This window comes from Seriola lalandi, unplaced genomic scaffold (genome assembly GCF_002814215.2).
Source record: "Seriola lalandi dorsalis isolate HSWRI2012SDOR001 ecotype SW California unplaced genomic scaffold, Sedor1 jcf7180002054306, whole genome shotgun sequence".
Taxonomy (NCBI): domain Eukaryota; kingdom Metazoa; phylum Chordata; class Actinopteri; order Carangiformes; family Carangidae; genus Seriola; species Seriola lalandi.
In genome coordinates, this window is record NW_019524859.1 from 169,156 (window position 1) to 190,837 (window position 21,682).

At 40.0% G+C, this 21,682-nt stretch overlaps 1 protein-coding gene across 1 annotated transcript in view; it reads right to left on the minus strand.

Moving 5' to 3' along the window:
• The window catches only part of zfhx3b (zinc finger homeobox 3b), a 140,823-nt gene that overhangs the window by 13,056 nt on the left and 106,085 nt on the right, over positions 1-21,682 (minus strand). Inside the window, exons 6-9 of the mRNA XM_023406403.2 lie at positions 15,775-15,882; positions 5,084-5,220; positions 4,353-4,553; positions 191-314 (exon numbers count right to left, since the gene is read on the minus strand). Of these exons, the coding sequence (XP_023262171.1) occupies positions 191-314; positions 4,353-4,553; positions 5,084-5,220; positions 15,775-15,882 (570 nt within the window). The remainder of the gene's footprint in view (positions 1-190; positions 315-4,352; positions 4,554-5,083; positions 5,221-15,774; positions 15,883-21,682) is intronic.

Below are 21,682 nucleotides of genomic sequence, written 5' to 3' on the forward strand. Positions count from 1 at the left end.
TAATGACTTAATACACAGTTATGAAGTGATAAAATTCAGTCTAATTTATTGTTCTGTCAGTCATGATGTCCCAGTGTGATAATACGCTCATTACAGACCACAAAGGTGAAACTACAGTGATGGATTGATCTTTTTTGAAGCAAGATACTTTAAAGTTACCCCCAAATTTCTAACAAAGTCAGATACTAACCAGCTTGCTTCTTTGCATCTTCAGCATTAGAATTGGCTGTGGCATGAGGGGTGCTCTGGGACTCTCTGTCTGGACTAGGTACAGGTATGAACATGCTTGCTGGCAGTACTTCAGTTGCTGTCACCTGGGAAAAAAAAGCACAAAGGAATTCTAGTGTTAATCATCTTGCTGAGTGACAATGTAATGTTATATTTCATGATTCAAGGAAACAACAGACAAACAAGACAATACACAAAGTAGTTACCAAGAAGGCAGTTTAAACAGATCAATAATGTATACATTTTTACATAGCACTAAGGACACTAACCATAAAAAAATAAAGGGATTCGGTGCTGAGAATATCATATTCTTATGTTACAATTTTCATATGAATCACTCGACACACATGTATGTACATGTGCATACACATAATCATATCCATATTATGTACTGTGTTTTTGTTTACTCTGTATGTCATACAGTATCTTAGCCAGCTGAAAGCTTTATTAGGCAGGACTTAAAAAATAGGACTAATGAATAAAACTCAACTGTAATAAAGGGGGAAAGGTAGGTAAACTACAACTAGCCATCTTACATTTTTATAGCTTTCTACAGAATTTTCAGTAGTGAAGTTGTGTCACTTAAATTAAAAATCATTCCATTTAAGAAGAATTGCTAAATTAGACTGTGTGCTCCTTAATGAAACAGTAAAATCAAAAGAAAAACAGTTGCATTGCTGTAAAAAATGCATGCTTTTTAAATTTGAAAAGTAAAAGAAAATTTTACTTTTTTTTTTCTTTTTACTTTTCTAATTCAAACATTTCAAGGACGAATAAGTATTGATTGAAGTACAGAAGAACGCTGGTTCTCTGTGCCCTAAAAAGGTTGAAGTCAGTCATGTGTGAATGACAGCAGCCTCCATTTATCCCTGCTGCGCTCCCACAACTTTCTTCCTATTCCACCCTTTGATACCCTCTTTTTACCCCCCAAACCTGATAGTTCATCAAAATCACTCATTAACAGATAACTATTTAACAATAATCATCAGCTGAAACTGGGCGAGGTTGGAAGATGAGACCCTGTCTTTTTCACCTTCCTTCAATTAACTTCACAAACAGAGTAATCAGCTTCACTCTCCATGTTGCATTTTAATTCACAACTCTCCACCTTATCCATCCTCTTTTCATTTCTGTTCCGCTGCTGATCCTTAATTTTAACTTCATTTTGACACTTTTAAGACACTCCACCTTTCACTCTTAGCTTGAAGACTTAGTGGTAGTCCTTTCAAGTAATATCAAATAAAGATGTCTCAAATGAGGGAGACAAAGGGGAACAAAATATTAAAGAATGCATTTCGGTGGACCTATGGTCTAAGTCCCTTCGACTGAAACTGTGAAGTCCTTGATTTGATTCTGGTTGGAGACCTTTATCAAATGTTTTTACTCTGCCTCCCCCCAGGCTTTCTCTCCGTGCTTCGTATCAATCTATCCTATCTGTAATTTTTTAATAAAGGGAAATCAAATCAAATCAAAGACAGCAAGCATATAAGTATTGTAATATTATTACACTATGTAAACATTTATAGTGATCAGAAATTATAAAATCAAAATGAACAGTGAATGAATCTGCTTGAACTATTGAAAAGAAAAAAAGGTGCAATGTCACATCTGTCTACCTGATGCTTTGGTTAATCTACCACATGTACCATGTGCTTTCTAATCACTCCTCTAATAGACACAGCTGAACGTACTGTAGCATGCCATATAGACAATAGGCCAGATCCAAATGGAGCAGAATCATCCTCAAGCAACAGAGGCTTCAAGGTTAAGTAGAAAAGTTAACACTCTCCATCACAAAGTACAGAAAAAAAGTTTACCAGACAACATCGAACCATCTCCTGCTATTTTTTGTCACCTCTCTATGTCTTCAAAATGAAAAGTGGAGAATTAATGCAACCAGTGCGGAAAGTCACCAAAAAAAGTGAGGATTTACATTACAAAGTGGACTGTTTCTAGACACAACTGCTTCATTAGACGATTAGAGGAAAGAACAGAGTATCCCAAGGTCACTTTTAATTTGGACCGCCTAATTGGCAAACATAGTTCAAAATGGCTATCATCCAGCCAGACTCAGAATTAATGAAGCACAATTATTTTCATTACCCCTATCTTATACAGACAGAAAATGAGACATAGAGTGAGAGAGGGATGACTGTGTGTACTAATATATACAGTGCATATACAGTGATTCCATAAGACCACTTTCCCTTTCACTTGAATGGGAAGGTGGTTTATATAAATCTATATATACAGATTATATACTTGTACATAGATATATATATGTGTGTATACATACATACATATGTACTGCACCTTATATGTGTCCTATATATGAGTGACATGGGGTGGGGATGGGGGAGTGCCAAGACAATAAGTGGATGAAGGGTGGAAGAGTGAACGCATCATTATGCATGCTTGGCAAGAAATAAAAGTCACCTATTTCAGAATTAATTAGGCCCCCCTCCTTAGACAAGTGAAAAGGATAAAGCACATTTCCATCTGCATTCACCAGTTATAAAAAGGTGCTGGCTTTAATGTATGTTATATTACCTCTGTTCTATCACGGTTCTCTTGTAGTGGTTCAGTGCATTACTACCTCCTATAAAAGAAATAAATATTGCCGTCTACCATACTAATGTGCTTGCCATTTACTGTCTAGATGGGGGATGAAGATGGCTAGGCAGTAGACATAGCTATGTTTTATTCGGTGATTGTCCTGCAAGCTATTTAGATTCACAGGTTAGGAAAGAACAAAGATTTGCTCAGGGATTTACAAGAAAACGGGGGAAATAAACTTTTATTTCCCCTTGATGAGCATTTAAGGGAGCAAGGAAAGTATTCTCTCATGGAGAGGGCTGCATCAGTGCATTGCAGCTGATGTAAATCTAACTTCAGGACTTGAGAATCTGTGATCACATGACTCAGGCTACAAATCCTACAAATGATGCATCTCATTCTTATAGGAGTAGACCTGAACAATGATGCAAAATATTGTGTTTGGTTTAATGCACTGTCTACACATATATGCATTGTTTATATGAAACTTGATTTTAGCATTAGCACTGTTTGTGCTTGAATTTCATCAAGTTAGGAAACTTGATTAATCTGTGTCACAATAATTTTAACATATTCATAATAAAATACTTTGTTTTGACTAGCACACAGGTGATCATAGACACGGCAAGAATGTCAGTGTAGTAATAAATTAACTGGGAGCTAAGAGACCTGCTCATCTTGAAATCATTAAAAAATACAAAACAGATTATGAGTTCCCCTCCCCAAATGACTGTGATTAGAGGAGAACTGGAAAAAGGCTCTCTGATGACGGGCGCATTAAGACAATGAAAAAGAGGAGAAAAATATGCATCTTAAAAAGGCCCAATCATTTCCAACAAGCCAATGGGATTGCCTGCAGCCATTTCACAATTAACAACATTCTTTGTGTTGGATAAAGGACTGAATGTTGGCAATTTAGAGGAGTGACGACAGGAATGACAATTATTCACATAGCTAAGGCCGCCACTCCAGGGTGAGGGATTGATTAAGAGTGAGTGACTCATCTTCTTGGCAATGCCGACTCCGTACACTGGTCCTTGACCTGACCCACCGCCTGCAATCTGACTGGCCATAATGTGTATAAGTAGCAATATGCTGGGGCTATAGAACAAAGAGCAGCTTCCACTGGCTGTGGTTTCCTTGTCTCTAACACAAAATATAAATGACTGTGGAGATGACAGAATGAATCAAAACTCGGACTGGTGCTATGTATAGATACAGCTTACCCAGGAGGCATTTCTTCATCTATTGTGATCTTATTTCCACGGCATTCCCTGACTTATAAACTTTGGATAATGCATTACCTAAGTACTTATGTATTTTACTTTCCATGGGACTAGACGGCCAAAATAAACAATATGTACTTGCCATGCCAAGCTAATACATAGCAATCTAATTAATTAAAGGCCAGCTTCAGGTTACCTTAAAATATGCAGGTTGGTAAAGAAAAGGATTCAAATGCATTTCTGGCTGAGAAATATAAAAAATGGACACCACAACCTTACCAACAACTTTTCTAAACACCCAGTATCCAATCACATGCAAAACACACGCAACACAGGACTCACCGTGGCAATCAGCTTATCAACACAGTCAGGCGCCACACTGTGGAGGTGTGTGAGGTGGAACTGCAGGTGGATCTTGTTGTTGAGCATGTCCTGGCATAATGGGCAGCGTAACATGGGCTGGACAGAGTGCTGCGTCATCACGTGCATTCTGAGACGATTCAGGTCTGTGTTGGTGAACTTGCAGTAGGGGCACTGGTACATCTGGGTGAAGGTGGAGACAGAAACAGAGAAGAGGGAGAAGTGGTTGAAATGGGTGTGGTGGGTACAGTAGGCCTGCTTGAAGAGGAACTGTGGATCAGGGGTTAAGACTGGAGCCCCCTTCCCTCAAGCAGGCAGGTCCCTCTGATCACAGACAAGAGTGTAACTGAGCCTTGGCACCCACTTCAAAGCGCTCTCATCTGTCAAATACTATATTGATTTTCCACCTCATACACAATTAGCAGTGCAGCAGAAAGGCTAAAATAATTTTCAGCAGGTTTGAAAAAAAATCCTGCATAATATAAAAAGGGTCAGTGAGATAACTCAGTAACTAAATAACGGAAAATTATTAGAAGTACATTTTTACATTTAGTTTTTTAATTGATGTGTAAGTTTTAGGCTCATAATGAGGGCTTGGTAAATGAGGATGGGATAACCTTTAGCAAGAATCCTCTAATTCAAAGAGTTTGATGAGAGTTTGATGAACATCTGAAGGCATCAGCGTTAACAAAATTCTCTGGTTCATAACTCACCTGCTCCGCAGCGTTCTTCTCAGCTGTCCTGGGACGCTTCGTGGAGAGCGGGTTCTCGGAGGTCTCTGATCGTGAAGAGGGCCTCTTGGAGGGGATCGGGGAATCTGACTGGTGCCGTTCCAAGTGGCTGGACAATGCTGAACATACGCACATTCACACAGACACACATAAACACAGAGGGATAAAGAGAGGAGAGCATGTCAAGACAAGGTGAGGACTTGGCAGCCTGGGAGCAGGTCAGTCAATAACACTGTGGATAAAGAGCTTTGGAATGTCTTTCTTAAATGTGATGTAACTGCATTTAATGGGAAATGGGCAGAGAAAGTGTTGTTATCCAACTCATGCCTCCCCATACAAAAATGCCGCACGCTTTTTACTTGTCTTCCCATGCCGCTGCACAGCCAACGCGCTCTGACGGGCTGTCTTTTTCAGTGCTGGCTTGTCAGGATATCATACAATACCATAAACAGCTAATAAAAATATTAGTTTGCCACGGGGTGCAGCTTTAGGTTTCACATCACCACATATTTTCAGTCCACATGAGCTTCTAAACTTGAGACAAGGTACACAAACATCTTGCGACCTCATCATACAGTAAGGAGGGTAAAGAGAAACACAACTTGTTTCTGTAATTACTTTTCCGCAGGTACGTCTTATCTGTATAAGACTTTATGGGCAGTCATATTTCACACACATACGATGCTCAAAAGTCAGCTCATTTATTTTCAAGCTATACTCAGGTGTACTTTCAAAAGTGACAAAATTCTAACACTCAACAACGCAGCTCATCAACTACATCTTCTCCATTTAACTACATTTTGCCCTTTGTTTTTGTCACAGAAAAGAGCAGAGGAAGAAGATTTTTTTGAGTGATCAGGCAATTTTAAGGGATCAAGAATGAAATGTTTTTTATCAAGCAGTGCCTACAGTTTAACCCAGCTTGGAAAATTCCTCAGCTCTTTGTTTCCATAAGCAGGTGAATGCCAGTGAAATTCTGTGTTTGACCTGCATTTCTGTAACAAGCTAAGCCTTCCCCAGTGTGTTGTAGTTCTGTGCAAGTGGTCTGTGACAAAGAGAAAAATGGGACAGAAAGATTAGAAAACCTCTTTTCAACCCCTGAGCAAATCTCGATATTTCCTCAAAGCTATGTTGCAAATGACAACATGCTTTCATTTAACTCGAAGATTTCCAAGACAAAAACATGCCACTGGGCTCAAAGATGGCCTCAGACTGATGATTAGTCATACTCAAGCATATTCACAGGACACAGCCATTCTTTGTTGCTCAGTCTGTGGAAATGAAAAAAAAGGGGGTACCATGACTGTCGGGTGGCCGTTTGAAAAGATTTCCATTCTATATAGGTACTTCAAGTGTTTCACTAGTACATACATCAAATCACACCGCTAATGCTTCTAATTCAAACTACACTAATACTAACAAAATAGCATGTCTTTTTCTTTTCATATCTTCAGAGCAAGGCCTCACATAAGAGTCCCTCCGATTTAAAAATACTCCACTTTATAAAGAAGAGGAGAAACTAGTGCTGGCACACAGAGAGGCATCAGAGTTGAGCACTCAGTTAAGCACAGGTTCACAGAGGAGCTAAATCCACACGGAGCCAGCACGGGGGAGCTGCAGCACCACCATGCTTCGTCACCGGTGGAAAGAATTCACTGTGAAACTTAAGGAGGTGTCTTGCCAACCCCTAACAAGCCCATAAAGAGTTAAATTTGGCCTGATTTGTACAGTCCTGGAAGGGCAAATTGAGAACAGAGGGCAATGGTAAGGGAGGGGTGGTTTGGTGGGGGGTCAGGTTAAGCGGGGCTGACCACGCTTCTGCTCCAGACATTAAAATGTCAGCTCCAATCAAGACAAGGGCAGTTGAGCTGATTACCCAGTGGGGGACCTGGCTTTGGACAGAGCAGCCTGCGAGATCTCCCAGAGACACCAGGATCAGCCAGGGAGGCCCTATTAGGGTCCAGTCACAGTCAATCCTATTAAACACATCCGCCAATAAACAAAGGGAATGTTAAACAAAAGGAACCTCCCATTCCCTGACATTAACCTCGCAGTCATGGCACTGTCCTCAACAATTCCTCCTCCTCAACTCCACTTCAGTCGACTCCTACTTCCCCTGAACTCATCTCTTGAGGAAAACAACAACGGTCATCGGTGGTCACCTTCACATTTCAACAATCTGGTTGGTCTAGTGATTTTTCACACTATATAGCAAAACCATGCCAACATGTATTCACTTCAAGTTTATGGGTCCTAATTCCATTTGATAACAATATATCCTTTTCCTTCATAACACACTGCTCTCTATTTTTGCTGATGCACTATGCATCATAGTTAGGGAATACAACCTTTACACATAGGCCTTTCTTCTCTCCTTCAGCAGCTCATACAACAGGTAGCTATTTGATTTCTTATAATAAGTTTCACAGAGAGGGGAGGAAAACCAACTGTTCTTTAAGTCATGGGGCAAGAACAGAGGACAGCAAAGCAGCCATACAGTAGCTTAAAACCGACAGCATCTGTTCAAACTATTAATATCAGAGGAAATATCACATTTTTATTTGAAAGAAAATGAAAAAAAAATTTCAGCTGTACTGTATTTGTGCATGGAAGGAAAAAACAAATATAAGAATACAACTTACATGTGTAAGTTTCCTTTACTAAGAATTACTTAACTTTTTTAAGTAACAGAAAGGTGAAGTGTAAAAAAGTAATTCTTTCAATTTTCATGCGAGCATAAGATACGGCAAGTAATACAGTGCCGCAGCTATGAAGTGCATACATACAGTACATAAAGTGAGCATGGACTAAGTAGACACAAGTATCCTTTAAGAGGATCAACATAATTGATTATAAGTATATTCCACTTCCACAATTACATAATTAGCACCAGAGAGGTGAGACAAGTGGCTGTTTATGCCAAGGCACTGGAGAGCTGCTGTAGTAGGGCCCAAACCAGCATTCTAGCTCTCTAGCGCAGGGTGTTTTGTTTATGTGTGTGTGAGACAGAGAGAGAAAGTAAGAGAGAGGGGGGACAGATGGAGGGTTGGGGAGGCTTACTCAGTCGCGGTCTCTCTCGTCACGGCCAGTTAGGACTCCATAAATCTGATCAATCGCCATCTCTTGAGAATCCTACACCCTGACACCACCACCGGCACTGTGACTAACATCCAACTACTGTATCCTGTTTTACTTTGTCAACAGTGATGAAAAAAATGACCGAAACATCGAAAAGCTGGGAATGAAATAGAGATAAAAAAAACACTTTTTCTTTTTTTTTTTTGGTTGTTGTCATTACGTACAGTTTAACACGGCACATTGGACACTGGTGTCAGAGCATAGATGTGCACACATGAGAGACATGGATCTACAATATCAGCAGGTGATCAGAACCAATGACCAAAACATTGGGTCCTGATAGAGCAGGGTATAACAGTGTGAGTTACGCTATGGATGTCAAATATAGCTGATAACAATTAGAGGTAAAGTTTAGTTATACTTTCTGATGTTCTACTGGCGGGGGCAATAGAGTGCTCACACGAAAAATACAATCATAGTGAAGTAGTGAAAACATATTTTCACAAAAAGAGAGAGAAGAAGAAGAATTCTTGCTGTTTTCTCAATATTTCAGTCACTCTGCTCAAGTTACTTTTGAGTTACATTCTCACTGGGCCTTGTATGGCTACAGTGAAAATTTGAAGAACTTCCTGAGTGATACTGCTTCAAGAAGACATAAAACAACAGTATTGTTATGTATTCAAACCTCAGTGGTTGGCTAGATTAACAATGCTCATCCTGTTCACAAATAGTCCTCCACAGAGACCACTATCCTCTGTCAGAGGACCTTAATATCTGTCAGGAGTCTGTCTGTTCCCTGACCTCCTCTGCCTGGTCATTAGACACAGAGCCCCCATCAACACCAAACCTCTTCTGACAGATACACAGGGTGGGCTTTTGTTTGAAAGCACAAAAGGCAGAGCAGGAGTGCAAAAAACCCCTAAGAGTCAATTAGGTGATTATTAATTCATGTCCTTTTTCCGTAAACCAGAGGCTTTTGTGCTGTTGAGTCCCGTAAGTGAATTGGACTTTGGCACCTTGTCTCACCTCCCATAGCTGGACTGTGTTATTCAAGCAGCAAAGGGGCTGTCAGCACAGTGCAACGGCGTTTAGAGCAGTCACGGCCTTGTTGTGCTTTCAAGGGGAGAAAAAGATGGCAGCTGGACAGAGCGACTGACACAGCACAGACGGAATTAACCACAACAGGTCATCTGCCATCGAAATTGTCCAGGAGTGCAATCACAGCTGCAATTAATTTGCTTTGTCCTTGGGAGAGGTTATCCATATCCTAAAATGTGAGTTACAGTAAACAATATGTATGGAAGATGGGAGAAAAAAATTCCTGCTGTTTTGGAGGGAAATTCCCCTCCTGCTTACTGACATGGGGTCCTCATCATCTCCGGAGGCTCTGCCCCCTCATTACCACAGTTCCTGTCTTGCCATGCCAGCTTCAGGCCTCCGGTTGTAAAAAAAAACCCAAAAAAAACATAACCTATCATCCAGTTCGTCCACGCCAACAAGGCTGCATAGCTTTACTGTCACTTTGCCCAGAACAGCCACAGTCTGCCAATCACTTTAAACTTCAGCTCACACCCACAATTCCTCTGCATAGTGAAACACAAGGATCATCAGTAGTGCACTTTCTGAAAAGTGTGTCCTCTGATCCCCAGCTCCCTGAAACCTTTCACCTTCACACTGCTGAGGGCTTCCGACACCCCTCTACATCTCTTGCACCATGGAAAATTCTCACCTCTATTCCCTCGGCAAGTTGGCCATTAATATGGAGATGATTCAACTCCCCCAGTGCTACAAGTCATTCTCTTTTAATGCTATGCTAACAATAGCTGAATATTGTCTTTTCTATCCAGGTTTTTAATCTATAGCCTGTGTCAGAGCCCAGAGCAATAAAGGGCAGTGTTCCATTTCATCTTATATTTCTCAGGCAATTATTATGCATTAATAAAGGAAATACAAGAAAACTGAAATGTTGGAATAAAGCTTCATATCGTAGCTACATATGAAATCACTGCTTATTATAGTCCAAATCTGCATTTATAGAACTTAATACTAAACTGTATTGTAAAAGAGCGAGTGAAATAGTGTCAGAGTGTTATGCAGCCTAACGACATGATTTTTAAAAAGGCAAATCCATGATGAAGAAATTGAGAGGAGTTATTAATTAGCAGAAGCATTAATAATTTCCAGGCCGGTGAACAACAGGATGACATGACGTTCACCTTTACAGGACGCTCAGAGACACAGTGCTGGTACTTGGCCATTAGACACCCCGTGGTAAAGCCCATAAACACTGAGCTTTCAGGGAGTTGGCTCACAAACAAGGACAATTTATGGCCTATTATCTTCAAAGACAAAAGGAATTATAATTTGAGGGATGACAAGCACTCAAAGGACGTGATATGAATATGTAAACATTTTCACTGCTCTGTCTCCTGATTTCTCATACTACTTAGGGTTTTAAAGCAATAACAACAAATCACCACTGTGCTGAATGTCTCCCAGCTCAGAGTAACAATAACATAAACTTGAATAATTTGATTGTAACTAACCATAAGCATGCAATTTCAACTTCAGCCACAGCTAATATTAAATCTACATATCTGCACTGTTATATGGAGAACAATTCATAACATTTGGTATGTCTGTTCCTGAGTGAGCAACACCAGAGGTTTAACAGCACAATAAAAAATGAGAAGGCTGCAATGCCACAGTGCTGCGTCTAGGGGATGCTAATCATCATGTTCATTATACAGACGAAATGCAGCATCTACAGTGTACAACACAACATCTGCTTCTCCTACACACGGCACACCTGTATGTGCACGCTCAAGCACATTTACAAAAACACACAGCTGGATGAGGAGCCAAAAACAAACAAACACACACACACACACACACACACACACACACACACACACACACACACACACACACAGAAAGAGAGGCACACACAGAGAACAGAGTTTACTGTGAGCACAGCCAGCTGCCCAGTCTTCATTTAAATAGTTTCACAGGTTTAAGTGGCAACATTTGACTGAAAATAGTTTGGAGCATTTCTTTTAGCTGGTCTGTGTGAAAATCTACTGTAGGAGCCTCGTGATAGAGGAAAACACAGCACAGGTTTGCAACATAGACACAGGTGCTGGTACAGTCAAGTGAATCTGTTAGACAATCTGTAAGGATTATAATTTGTTACTATCTCATTTCAAATAATTCACAGATGTTCTTATTAGTCTAGAATGCACAAAGGTTTAAATATGTATAAATATAGATTTCAAATATTTAGATTTTATTTCAAGTAAAAGCAATGTTTTTGGGCATAATGAAACAGGAAAATATGCACTATTTGCACAAAGGCAGTGTAAGAACAGCGTGTTGCAGCTAATCAAATGCTAAATTGGAACCGGCACATCACCTTTAATTGGTGATCCACAAATACTCCTACACACTTGTACCTTAACAACACCAACATTTAAGCCCAAGCTAGCAAAGACAAAGTCCAGCGAGTGATAATAAAAAGTAAAAAGGGATTCACTGCATACAAACATACACCCAAGGCTGTGACATCATTTATCAACGATGACATCTAAAAACACTTTTTCCTCAAAGCAGACAAAAATCTGGACTTCAGCAAAGCAGCAGACTATAAGCATTTGCACACAACATTACAAAGTTTACGTTGAAGCAGTAAACGCTGCAATATATATAAATTTATGTAAATCTTTTCTCTGATATTCTGACTAGCTTTAAATATCTTTTCAGGAATTTGCAGAGGGCAGAAAGAAATATTGCTAAATAGACACAGATTACATGATTTACCTTTTTAAATACAGACTCGCAAAATGACATAACTTAAAGGGACTGTATGTATGCTAACCAGGCAAATGGATGTGTTTAAAAACATATTTAAAACTATCATTATATTACCTGAGTTTTGAAAAATCATGGGTTACAGAATATGAGTGGAATACTGTATATCTCCCTATGTGTTACCTTCTTACCATTAACAATCATTTGTTTTTGTCTAATTATGAATATGTCTGATCTTCATCGGTTTTGCTGGTCTGAGAATGTGGATAATCTAGGCTGAAATATAATTTTTCAACACCCCCCCTTACTCCTTCTCCCATAAATTGTATGTAAGGAAAGAGGTATGAAAAGAATTATTTATCAAGCTCAATTTCATCCTCCCAGCACAAGAATGGAGAGACCTTCTCTCTTCCTCTTCCCCATCTCCCTATATAGGGTCCCCAACTTTCAATACAACCGTTCCCGTACATTTATGTTAAATATGTCATATCACATTGTGTCCAAGTCTGCAGGTGCATTAACAATTCCCCTCCTTCCTCCTCTTTCTGCTCTCTTCACCTTCCTATTTCCCCCATACTCGCCGCCATCCTGCCTGCCTTTCTCCTTGCTGCATCCCCATATGTTCAGCTACTGCATAAATACACCACCTGCTTTAATGAAGGTAAGGATCCAGCTCCTATGCAGAAGCTCTTCCCTTTTGCTAGTGCTGTCTCAGCTAGGTGAAGAAGGTACGCGGAAAGAAGCTCATGGCTGTCCATTTATACATATTTCATACCTAGCATTAAAAATGACCCTCTGAATTACTAATCACGCTGGATGATTAAGTTATAGCTACCGCCAACATGAACATCATTATCCAAATACATTAAGATTTCAGTATTCCACTTATAATTACTTTTGCTGTTAACTTGTATTTTCTTCTATCTGGATATGTCCTTATGATACTGTACTGTATAATCACAGAAAAGTTCCACCACATATTGCCTGTAGTGTTGGGAGCATATGACATTTACATATGTCTGAATGCATGTATCTGTATATACGTACTATCTTAAAGATAAATAAAAAACAACCGAATAATGAAGGCATCTTTCAAGAGATGACATGCCAAATACATATGCATTTTACAAAGGCTTCTGATGTACCTCTAAATGATTTTAATGAATACTGAGGAGCTGTGGAACAAGAAAGAGAAAATAAGATTGACAGTGGCTTTAAAAGGGAGGAAGCCTTTTTTCTGTGTTCGCTAACGCTGTCTGTCTGACAGTGACTGTCATTTGTAAAGGAACAATGTTGTGCTCTGTTCCAACAGCTACATGACAGCGATGAGAAGAAATACTTCAGTAGTTCTAATGATGGACCTTAGAAACAGCTCATCCTCAGACAGTGGGAGACTGAGCACCTTTCAGATAAATAACAGGTTGGCCGAGACGCTCGTACACCATATTCTAACATACACACCATCTGTGTGTCTACTGTACAAACATCTTCAGACAATCACAGGCCCAAACAAGTGCTCCTCTGTTTACCAAATGCATTGTGAGGTCTTCCTCGCTTTTTTCGTACAAGACAGGTTTTCTGCGCTTCCTTTGAATGGGCATTGTATTCATCCATCACAAAAAGTTTGAAGTACAAAAAGGGACCCTTCCATTAAACTACAGCTGTCTACCTTTCGCTGACAACACAGCCTTGAACCCACCACCCCAGCCTACCCACCCACCTTTTCACTGACATCAAACAGAACCTCAGACCTGGTTCCCTAATGCACATGCTATTTTTAACTAAGCGTTTCTAATAAGCTGCTGGGAAGCTGTAAATTTTTCATATGCAAGCACATATTTCCTTTGTGAAAACACAGAAACACACTTATTTGGTGATTAGCGACTGACAGAGGGGAGGAAAGGAACTGAATATGCTTGTATCAAATTGCATGCCTTTCAAAAAGGAGGAATCCTAATGCGAGGAGTCGTCTTCCTGTGCACCACAGGTATGAGTGAATTATTAATCGGCCAGCTCATTTTAATGCTTTTTAAAGTGCTTTATTTTGATGTGCTAAAACATACTTTTAGCCATATTCAGTCAGGCATGCATATCATTATTTCTTCCATCAAAGAAGAGTGTCGCCCTTTCAAAGAGCACAAACAACTCAGCCTCATTTAAAATAGAAGTTCGAATATCAAAGACATTTTACAAAGGCTGGGCTTCAAACACTGTGATGAAGTTTTTTTTGCTGCACTTTATAAAAAACTTAGGTATGCAAAAGGTCTGAATTGTTTTCCAGCTTTTAACCTGACTAGTGTAAATCAAAACATCCTGCAGAAACACAAGAAGTTAGACAAGTGAGAAGCATCTACCCAGGCCTGTTACTGTTCAGTGTCATCATTATCAGAAATCTCTTCTATTGAATAAGAGATGTCTTAACTGCCAGCATTGTTTTTCCAACACAGGCGTACAAAGTAAATTGTGCATAGAAAAAGAAAAATGAAACTATATTTCATTTACATTGACATTTGTGAAATCTGAAGACAATCAGTAAACAAAAGCACTATATACAATTAGATGCAATGATGCACATGCACTGTGCAGTATGTGGGACAAAATCAAGTTTTTGACTGTTGCTTTAAACTTGACTCTTATTAAACTTGTGTTTGAGAAGTTTCACTCATGTGGAGGAGATAAAGTTGGGCAGCACAGTTTGAAGGTGGTGTTTGTGTTAAAAGCACTTTAAGTATCAACATCTATTACACATCTGGCAATCTGAGGAAAAACTTTTTTTCTCCATTCAGAGCATAAGTGTTATTAAATTAGCTCATATACTAGTTTTTACTTTTATTACCATCACTACAATTGTTTTTGCTTCAATACTTCTACCAGTACCACCATCAACAGTATCACAACTGCTAAAAGAACCTCAACTGGTTCTTTTACATCAACTCTCAGCGATGCCGCCATCTCTCACTGTAAAAACTCTTTCTGTTAAACAATATAGCACTCAAAAGTTTAGGGTTTCATGTTTAAAGCTGTTTAACCATGTAACACACAAATTGTTATTATTTGCCCCACAAAGTGAAAAAGAAAATCCACACATGCATACTATGATGACAATGTATCACTGAATGAACCATTCAAACTGGAAATATCCTCTAATTTGAAAACATTTGTGAGATTAGATCCTAAAATGCTGAAATGCTTTTTAAGGAGCTGCAGCCTGCCCTTGGCCAGAGATTGTTTACGCCTAAGCTCCTCCCCTCACCCTAAGCCCAACCCCCTGCTTAGGAGTCACCACCAACACCTGTCAATAAAGAGGACCACAGACAAAACCATCCTGATCTGATAACATTAAACACAGGTAAATGTTGTCTATGTTCCTGTGTGTGTGCAGCAAAACTGAGAAAAGGGCAGTGCCATCACATGTGCGTACACACATGGCTCAGCTGGAATTACACATACAGGCCCCTCTCTTCACATCACCTATTGAGCAAAGACAAAACATGGGTCACATGTCACCTGAACATATTACCTAAATTGACAGTTTATCCCAGTTGTATCTGATGGGATTTAATGCCTGGAAACCTGAAGCATGAAAGAGCAGCCACTGAAAAATAGAACTGGATTTAGGGAGTTTTGGGATTGAGTGTTTCGTGCTAAAAATGCTCTCAATATTTTGTTAAAATATGTGTAATCTAATTAGATAAAAGGCCTGCTGTTCAGCACCATTCAGGAGCAGAGCCACATGTTTCCTGTGAATAATAGTCCCTAAATGTGTGTGGTGTAAATATTGGCCTTACCTGTCCCTTTGGTGAGCTCCTTCTCCCCCCCACTTTCTCTGTCTTTGGTTTGGTCCTCCTGGTCTGTGGTGGTCTCACTAGCAGCCTCCACATCCTCGCTCAGCTCTCCTGAAGGGGGAGGGAGGACGGGATATGTAAATCACCACGCCATCAGAATTGGTGGAAGCACTTAAAGGGACGGCAGCGTTTTTTTCTATAGGAGCTTGCAACAATTACATTTGCTGACACACAGTTGCAAGGCTAGCAGACAAAGAGGGCAGAATCTGCTTTCTGCTCTCTGTCCTGTGCTGTCTGATCATCACTGTGAAATTTATTTTGACAAGAATTATTAAATCTGAATTGAATTGTAGGGGAAGGAGAATTTATCATGATTATTATTATTATTATTATTATTATTATTATTATTATTAGTAGTAGTAGTAGTAGTAGTAGTAGAAGTAGTAATAGTAATATTAGTATTATTACTATTATTATTATTATTAGTAATAGTAGTAGTAGTAGTAGTAGTAGTGGTAGTAGTATTATATTGTGTATTGCATTGAGACCTAATTTATTGTATTTCTCCATGTATTCAAGACCATGACACAAATATGGTTTCCTCGGTTTAATGTGGACATAAAACTGCAGAAAAAAAGCACACATGTGGTCTGAAGTGGGCAGATGGAAAAATAATTGTGAGAGCAGTATCATGAGAAAGACCTTATACTAGACAAGCCCCCATTCTCTTTCGCACACACATGCACACATGAACACAAACACACACATACATTACTGTCCCCTGCTGCAATCTGCTAGGTTACTTACCAACAATACAATAAAAGTCTCATTTCACTTCTTCTATGCTACAATTGCCAAAAAAAAGAAGAAATAAAAGCATAAATATTTAAAACTTTCAAAGCCACAATTCATTTTTATTTTTATGCCAAGTCAAAGGCAGAAATCCCCTGTAACCACCTTAAAAGCCTCAGCTCAATATATCAGGCCATTTAGGAGCATCGAAGTCCAAACAATGGATATCCGATAATGCCATTTGTAAGTAACACACAGAGGAAAAGATAGCAAAAACAGATAATAAAAAGGGCATCAATCTTGTTTATTTCCCTCCAGTGCCCCCTGAACATCCCCTTTGCCTGTTAAGTTTGTTTAAAAGTAGTGGGACTTGCATGCAATAGCATTGATTTGACAACAGTAAACTAGGCCGCAGTCAATAGGCCCTATCAGTTATTACACAAGTCAGCTAATTCTCAGCAAATGTACTTAAATGCTCTTTTGAAAATGCTTTCATGCTCAGGTCTCTACTCTATGAGCTATTGACATATTGACAATGCTACAACAGCTACTGAAATATCCTGTTCAAGTATTCAGCCCTGCAGTCATCACACATCCAATCCTAGCTCACCACATGACTACCCACAGCCAAAACCACTTTTATGATGTTACATTATCCCCAGCACTCACTGTTTATCCCATCAGTTATGAAACATTGCATACGTTGTATATAGTGTTGACATTGTGTTCTCAAACTCCGGTATGTGTCATTATAACAGATACACTTTGAACACTCATTCATCTCTGAACCACATGGCTATTCTCACAGACCCTTTACCAATGCCAATTCCTACTCATAGATGAGAATATTCAGAAACACCTCATTTTTGTCTCATGGGTAAACAGAGATGCCTTACACAAATAAGTCATGTTTATAAATGAAAACTACATTAAAGGAAATTGTTTTTTTTATTTGACATGCTCTGCTGCATATGTGAAAGAAAACGTTTTTCTCAACAGCTTAAAATAAAAAGGTTGGATGCATATTTTGTACCATTTTTAAAATACATTTACAAGAGCTATCTTTGTTAAAGGTTGAGTGAATGCTAACTATAGCTACAAAATCATAATATGTGTTTATTGCCATAAAAATAGCTGCATTATTTTAGATAAAACTGCATGCTTATAGGGTTACTCAGTTTAAAAAAATCAAAGTCAGTGGAAAACACCTTTGTATTACTGGCAGGACAGGAGCAGGATCCTCCATTTCCTGCTTGCTGATCAAATGCTGTAGGAAACAGCTGAGCAGAGTGATAGATGTATGAACTGTGTTGTTACACATTACTGCTAAAAGCCGATCCTGTGATCCAATGATCCCGTGTTTAAATAAAGATATTTAAAAGGGATGACTGGCTCCTAGTAAAAAGCATATTTTAGTGTTCCCCGGATCCCACAGAAATGAATACATTTTATTCTTTTATTTTTAACCATGTTTCTATTATGTTTCCAAGGCAACCCATGAATTCCATCCAGTGCAGCCCATCCCATGCTGGTGAGGCGGATCTTAAACATTCCCAGAAAACCAGAGTCCCAAAATCCCATCTAACTCCTGCCTGCATAAATCTCCACAACTGTGCGAGCATTAGGATACTGTACAGCTGCATAGGTGCTCAGATTACAAAATAATCCCCAGGTAAATTTTTTCACCTTTAAAAACGGGGCAAGGTGTCATTTCTTAGCTATGTGACACTTGTAGTGAGACTAATTCCCCACCTACACATTAATACACACTTTGTGCTTAAACATTGCTGTGATAGGCAGCCAACATTTTAATGCCATTCAGCTTCCCTGTATCCACCCCCAACTTCCTGAACACACAATGTGCATGCTCACATGTGCACTGATATTTTTTTTCTTCCTTCTTTTTTTCAATTCGTTTTTATTTCGGTGTCTAATCAACATGTATGACACTTTTAGCACACACACAACACACAGCCAAGTCCATAATTTATGCAGAAATGAAGACATTTAATTCCAGGAGAAGCGTCAAATCTTTAAGTGGTAAATGGCTTTGCCTATTTCTCGTCTCATCTCCAACGGTATTACAGAATGATTAAAGCCAGGCCGACAATAATTAATGAAAGGTCATGAGTGGCCTAAGAGTAGGATGCAAATGGAAGAGACACTAAAACTGTAGCCATAGATTAACTCTGAAAATAGATGAGGAGAAACACTCAAAGCTATGGCAGCAGGCCATTTCTAACCCAAATTTCAGAGATGTAAAGGACAATAGCCTGAAGGTTGTCTTCTAATTAATTGTCTTCATTAACCATCCTAATACAATGATATGAAACAGTTCCATTAATCTAATCATGCAAGCTGAATAAGCCCATTGCCGACACAGAGATTACACTCATCTGTTCTGAGCATATAAATATCAGCTTTGCTCTGCCAGTCACTCAGTGGGGACAGTCCATGGACTCTCTGTTCCAACATCCTGCAGACAGACAGACACACACACAGAAATACGCGCGCACTCACACACCATCTTCCCCTCTCGTGTTTTTGCCAGCAAGTGCAGAGGCTTAATCAGGCCCATAGGTGTCACTCTCTACAAGCTGGGAGAGTGCTACTTGCTCACGCACATTAATGAGGTGCGGAGAGGGGGAAGGGGCCGAGCAGCAACAGACAGAGACACACGGGGAAGGGGAAAAGGCAAGAAATATGTGGAGATGACAAAAGCAGATGCTATGCAAGAGGTGTCCGGTGAAGATGAGACACTGAAAACGGCAAGATTACCTTCAGATGAGAGAGAGCAGCCTTCCTTTCCCCTGAAGAGCAGTGATTACACTAATGCTAATCAGACTGACAAGCACAAACGGCCTAATAAATAATTGATGGTAACCACTGCACTTTCCAGTATTCCTTCCCAGACTGTAGAGAAGAGCAGCAGCAAGTAATAATAGTCACTCTAGATATCTTTCACTAGGTCAGGCTCCTCCTCCATCCTCGGCCTCAGCAGAATATACTGTTATGATGATAACTGCCTTTCTTAAAGTACAGAATCCCAGTCCTACCTGCAAATGGCTCCAGTGTTCCTCAAACAGTAGTTATACTCTGCTCTTTTTTGTTGCATATACAGAATCTTAGTCAACAACAGTGTCTTGTCTATCTCTCTCCTGGCTTTCATAAGTCCTGGAGAACCAGTGCGGGGGCTGAGCTGAGCTTCTCCCTCTCCCCGGCTCTCGAGTACTGGGAGTGAGGGTTGAGCTCTGCTTCTCTCTGGGCTCTTGTGTGGGTCTAAGCTCTCATTACTCTCATTATGATTATTGAGGCTGTTGTTATCATTTTAACCAGGTGTTACACGGCCGCACTGTAAATCAGAGAGGTGTGCTTCCCCCGCTTTATCCAGGCCCGGACAGCTTCCTTTTCTTTAGCGCTGCACTGTCGGATAAAAAGCAATCTTATTTCACACTTCACAGACTCTATCTTTCTCCCCTACTTCTTCTTTTAAAAATCCCCCTCTTGCTCCCCCCATCATCCCTTGCACCCCTTCCTTATATCAAAGTTGGCCTGACTCTGGACTAGAGGGTGCAAAATGAAAGTGACAGGAGGGTACCATGGGACAATGAGACACAGGACCCATGCTGAGGGCTTTCATGCATTGTCCGCTCCTCATATCAGCACCTCTGCGCCCTATACGCAAGACCCCCTTTTAAAGTACAACACACAGGAAAATACTCCCACCCCTCATAACCCCCCCCCCTTGACACACACACATACACGCTGGCACGCACATGCACACACACACACACGCACGCATGCACGCACACACGCACACAGTCGTCCCCTTCTTACATCCTCACAAACTACCTCTCATAAAACCACAACAGAGCAAAACATGACCACAACCTGGCCAGAGACAAGGGGGGGGGTTTGCTTATGAACAACCAGTAAACCACAACATGGTATTATCAGCAATCATAATGGTCAATGCACTACAAAGCTGAATTAAAATGTGGACATGTGATATGCTGTGCAAAAAGTGCTTTTTAAATGACTTGCAAAAACATTCATACTGATATATAAAAGCTGATTAACTCCATGTATTCCAGTTGTGAGATGTTCAAAAATGTGAACATAAATATCTAAGATGACTGAAAATCAAAGTAGTAAAATGTCAGCAAACGCACCAAACTCTAGATCAGCCACACGCACACAAAATGAAAGTGCATCTGTCTCATCTTTTTCTCATTCGTGCTCTCACTCCCTCCCTCACTCCCTTTCTCCCACACACACTTTCACATTTTGAAAGGAAAGAAGAGTAAGCTACCTCAGCGCTGCTGGTCGGAGTTACGTGTTAGATTCCTGACCTGTCTATGGGGGGACGCGCTGGCCTCTCCCTGCTGGCCCTGCTGTGACCTCAGGATCTAAATGTGAATGAATACTTTGTGTCTCCATGGGGCTGAGGGCAGGAGGGGAAAGGAGGAAGGGGGATAGCAGAGGAGGAGGTGCAGGGGATGGAGGAGGAGGGGTACGGGGTTAGGGCAGCTAATAACTAAAAAAACTTTAAACGGCAAGTTAATCACAAACAGCAGTGATAGCTCACACTGCCTTAGAACAATATCGCGGCAGCCCCCTCCTCCAATGCTCCACTACTCTCCCGGTGGTGCCTGCTCATCAAACCAGCCTCATAGGTCTCCCACACAATACTTAATTTGATCCCCCTTGCCTTTCAAAGTCACTGGCCATTTTAAAGGACACTCGGTGCATTCAGGTCACAGAGTCATGCATAGAAGTTTTGTTTTTTAATAGTATTATTTAGCAGAAAAAAAACCATATATTTAAACACACTAAATGTGGCTAACTGTTTCTTTGTGCTCTTGATACTTTAAGTAAATTAGAAACTGTTATTGAGCACCATGCAATATATTAAATGCTTTCCCTAAAGCGTTACCTCATGGGAAATGACACTAATTAGAAATACTCCTCGTGATAATGGCATGTTTAGATACATAGATACAAATAAAGTGGATAAAGTGAGTGCCGCTCTAGTTCTTTTCTCTTTGTGTTTTACTTGAGTGATGAAGGATAGGAGGATCTAGGTTAATGTGGCTACACAGGGAGTGAGCATTCAGGG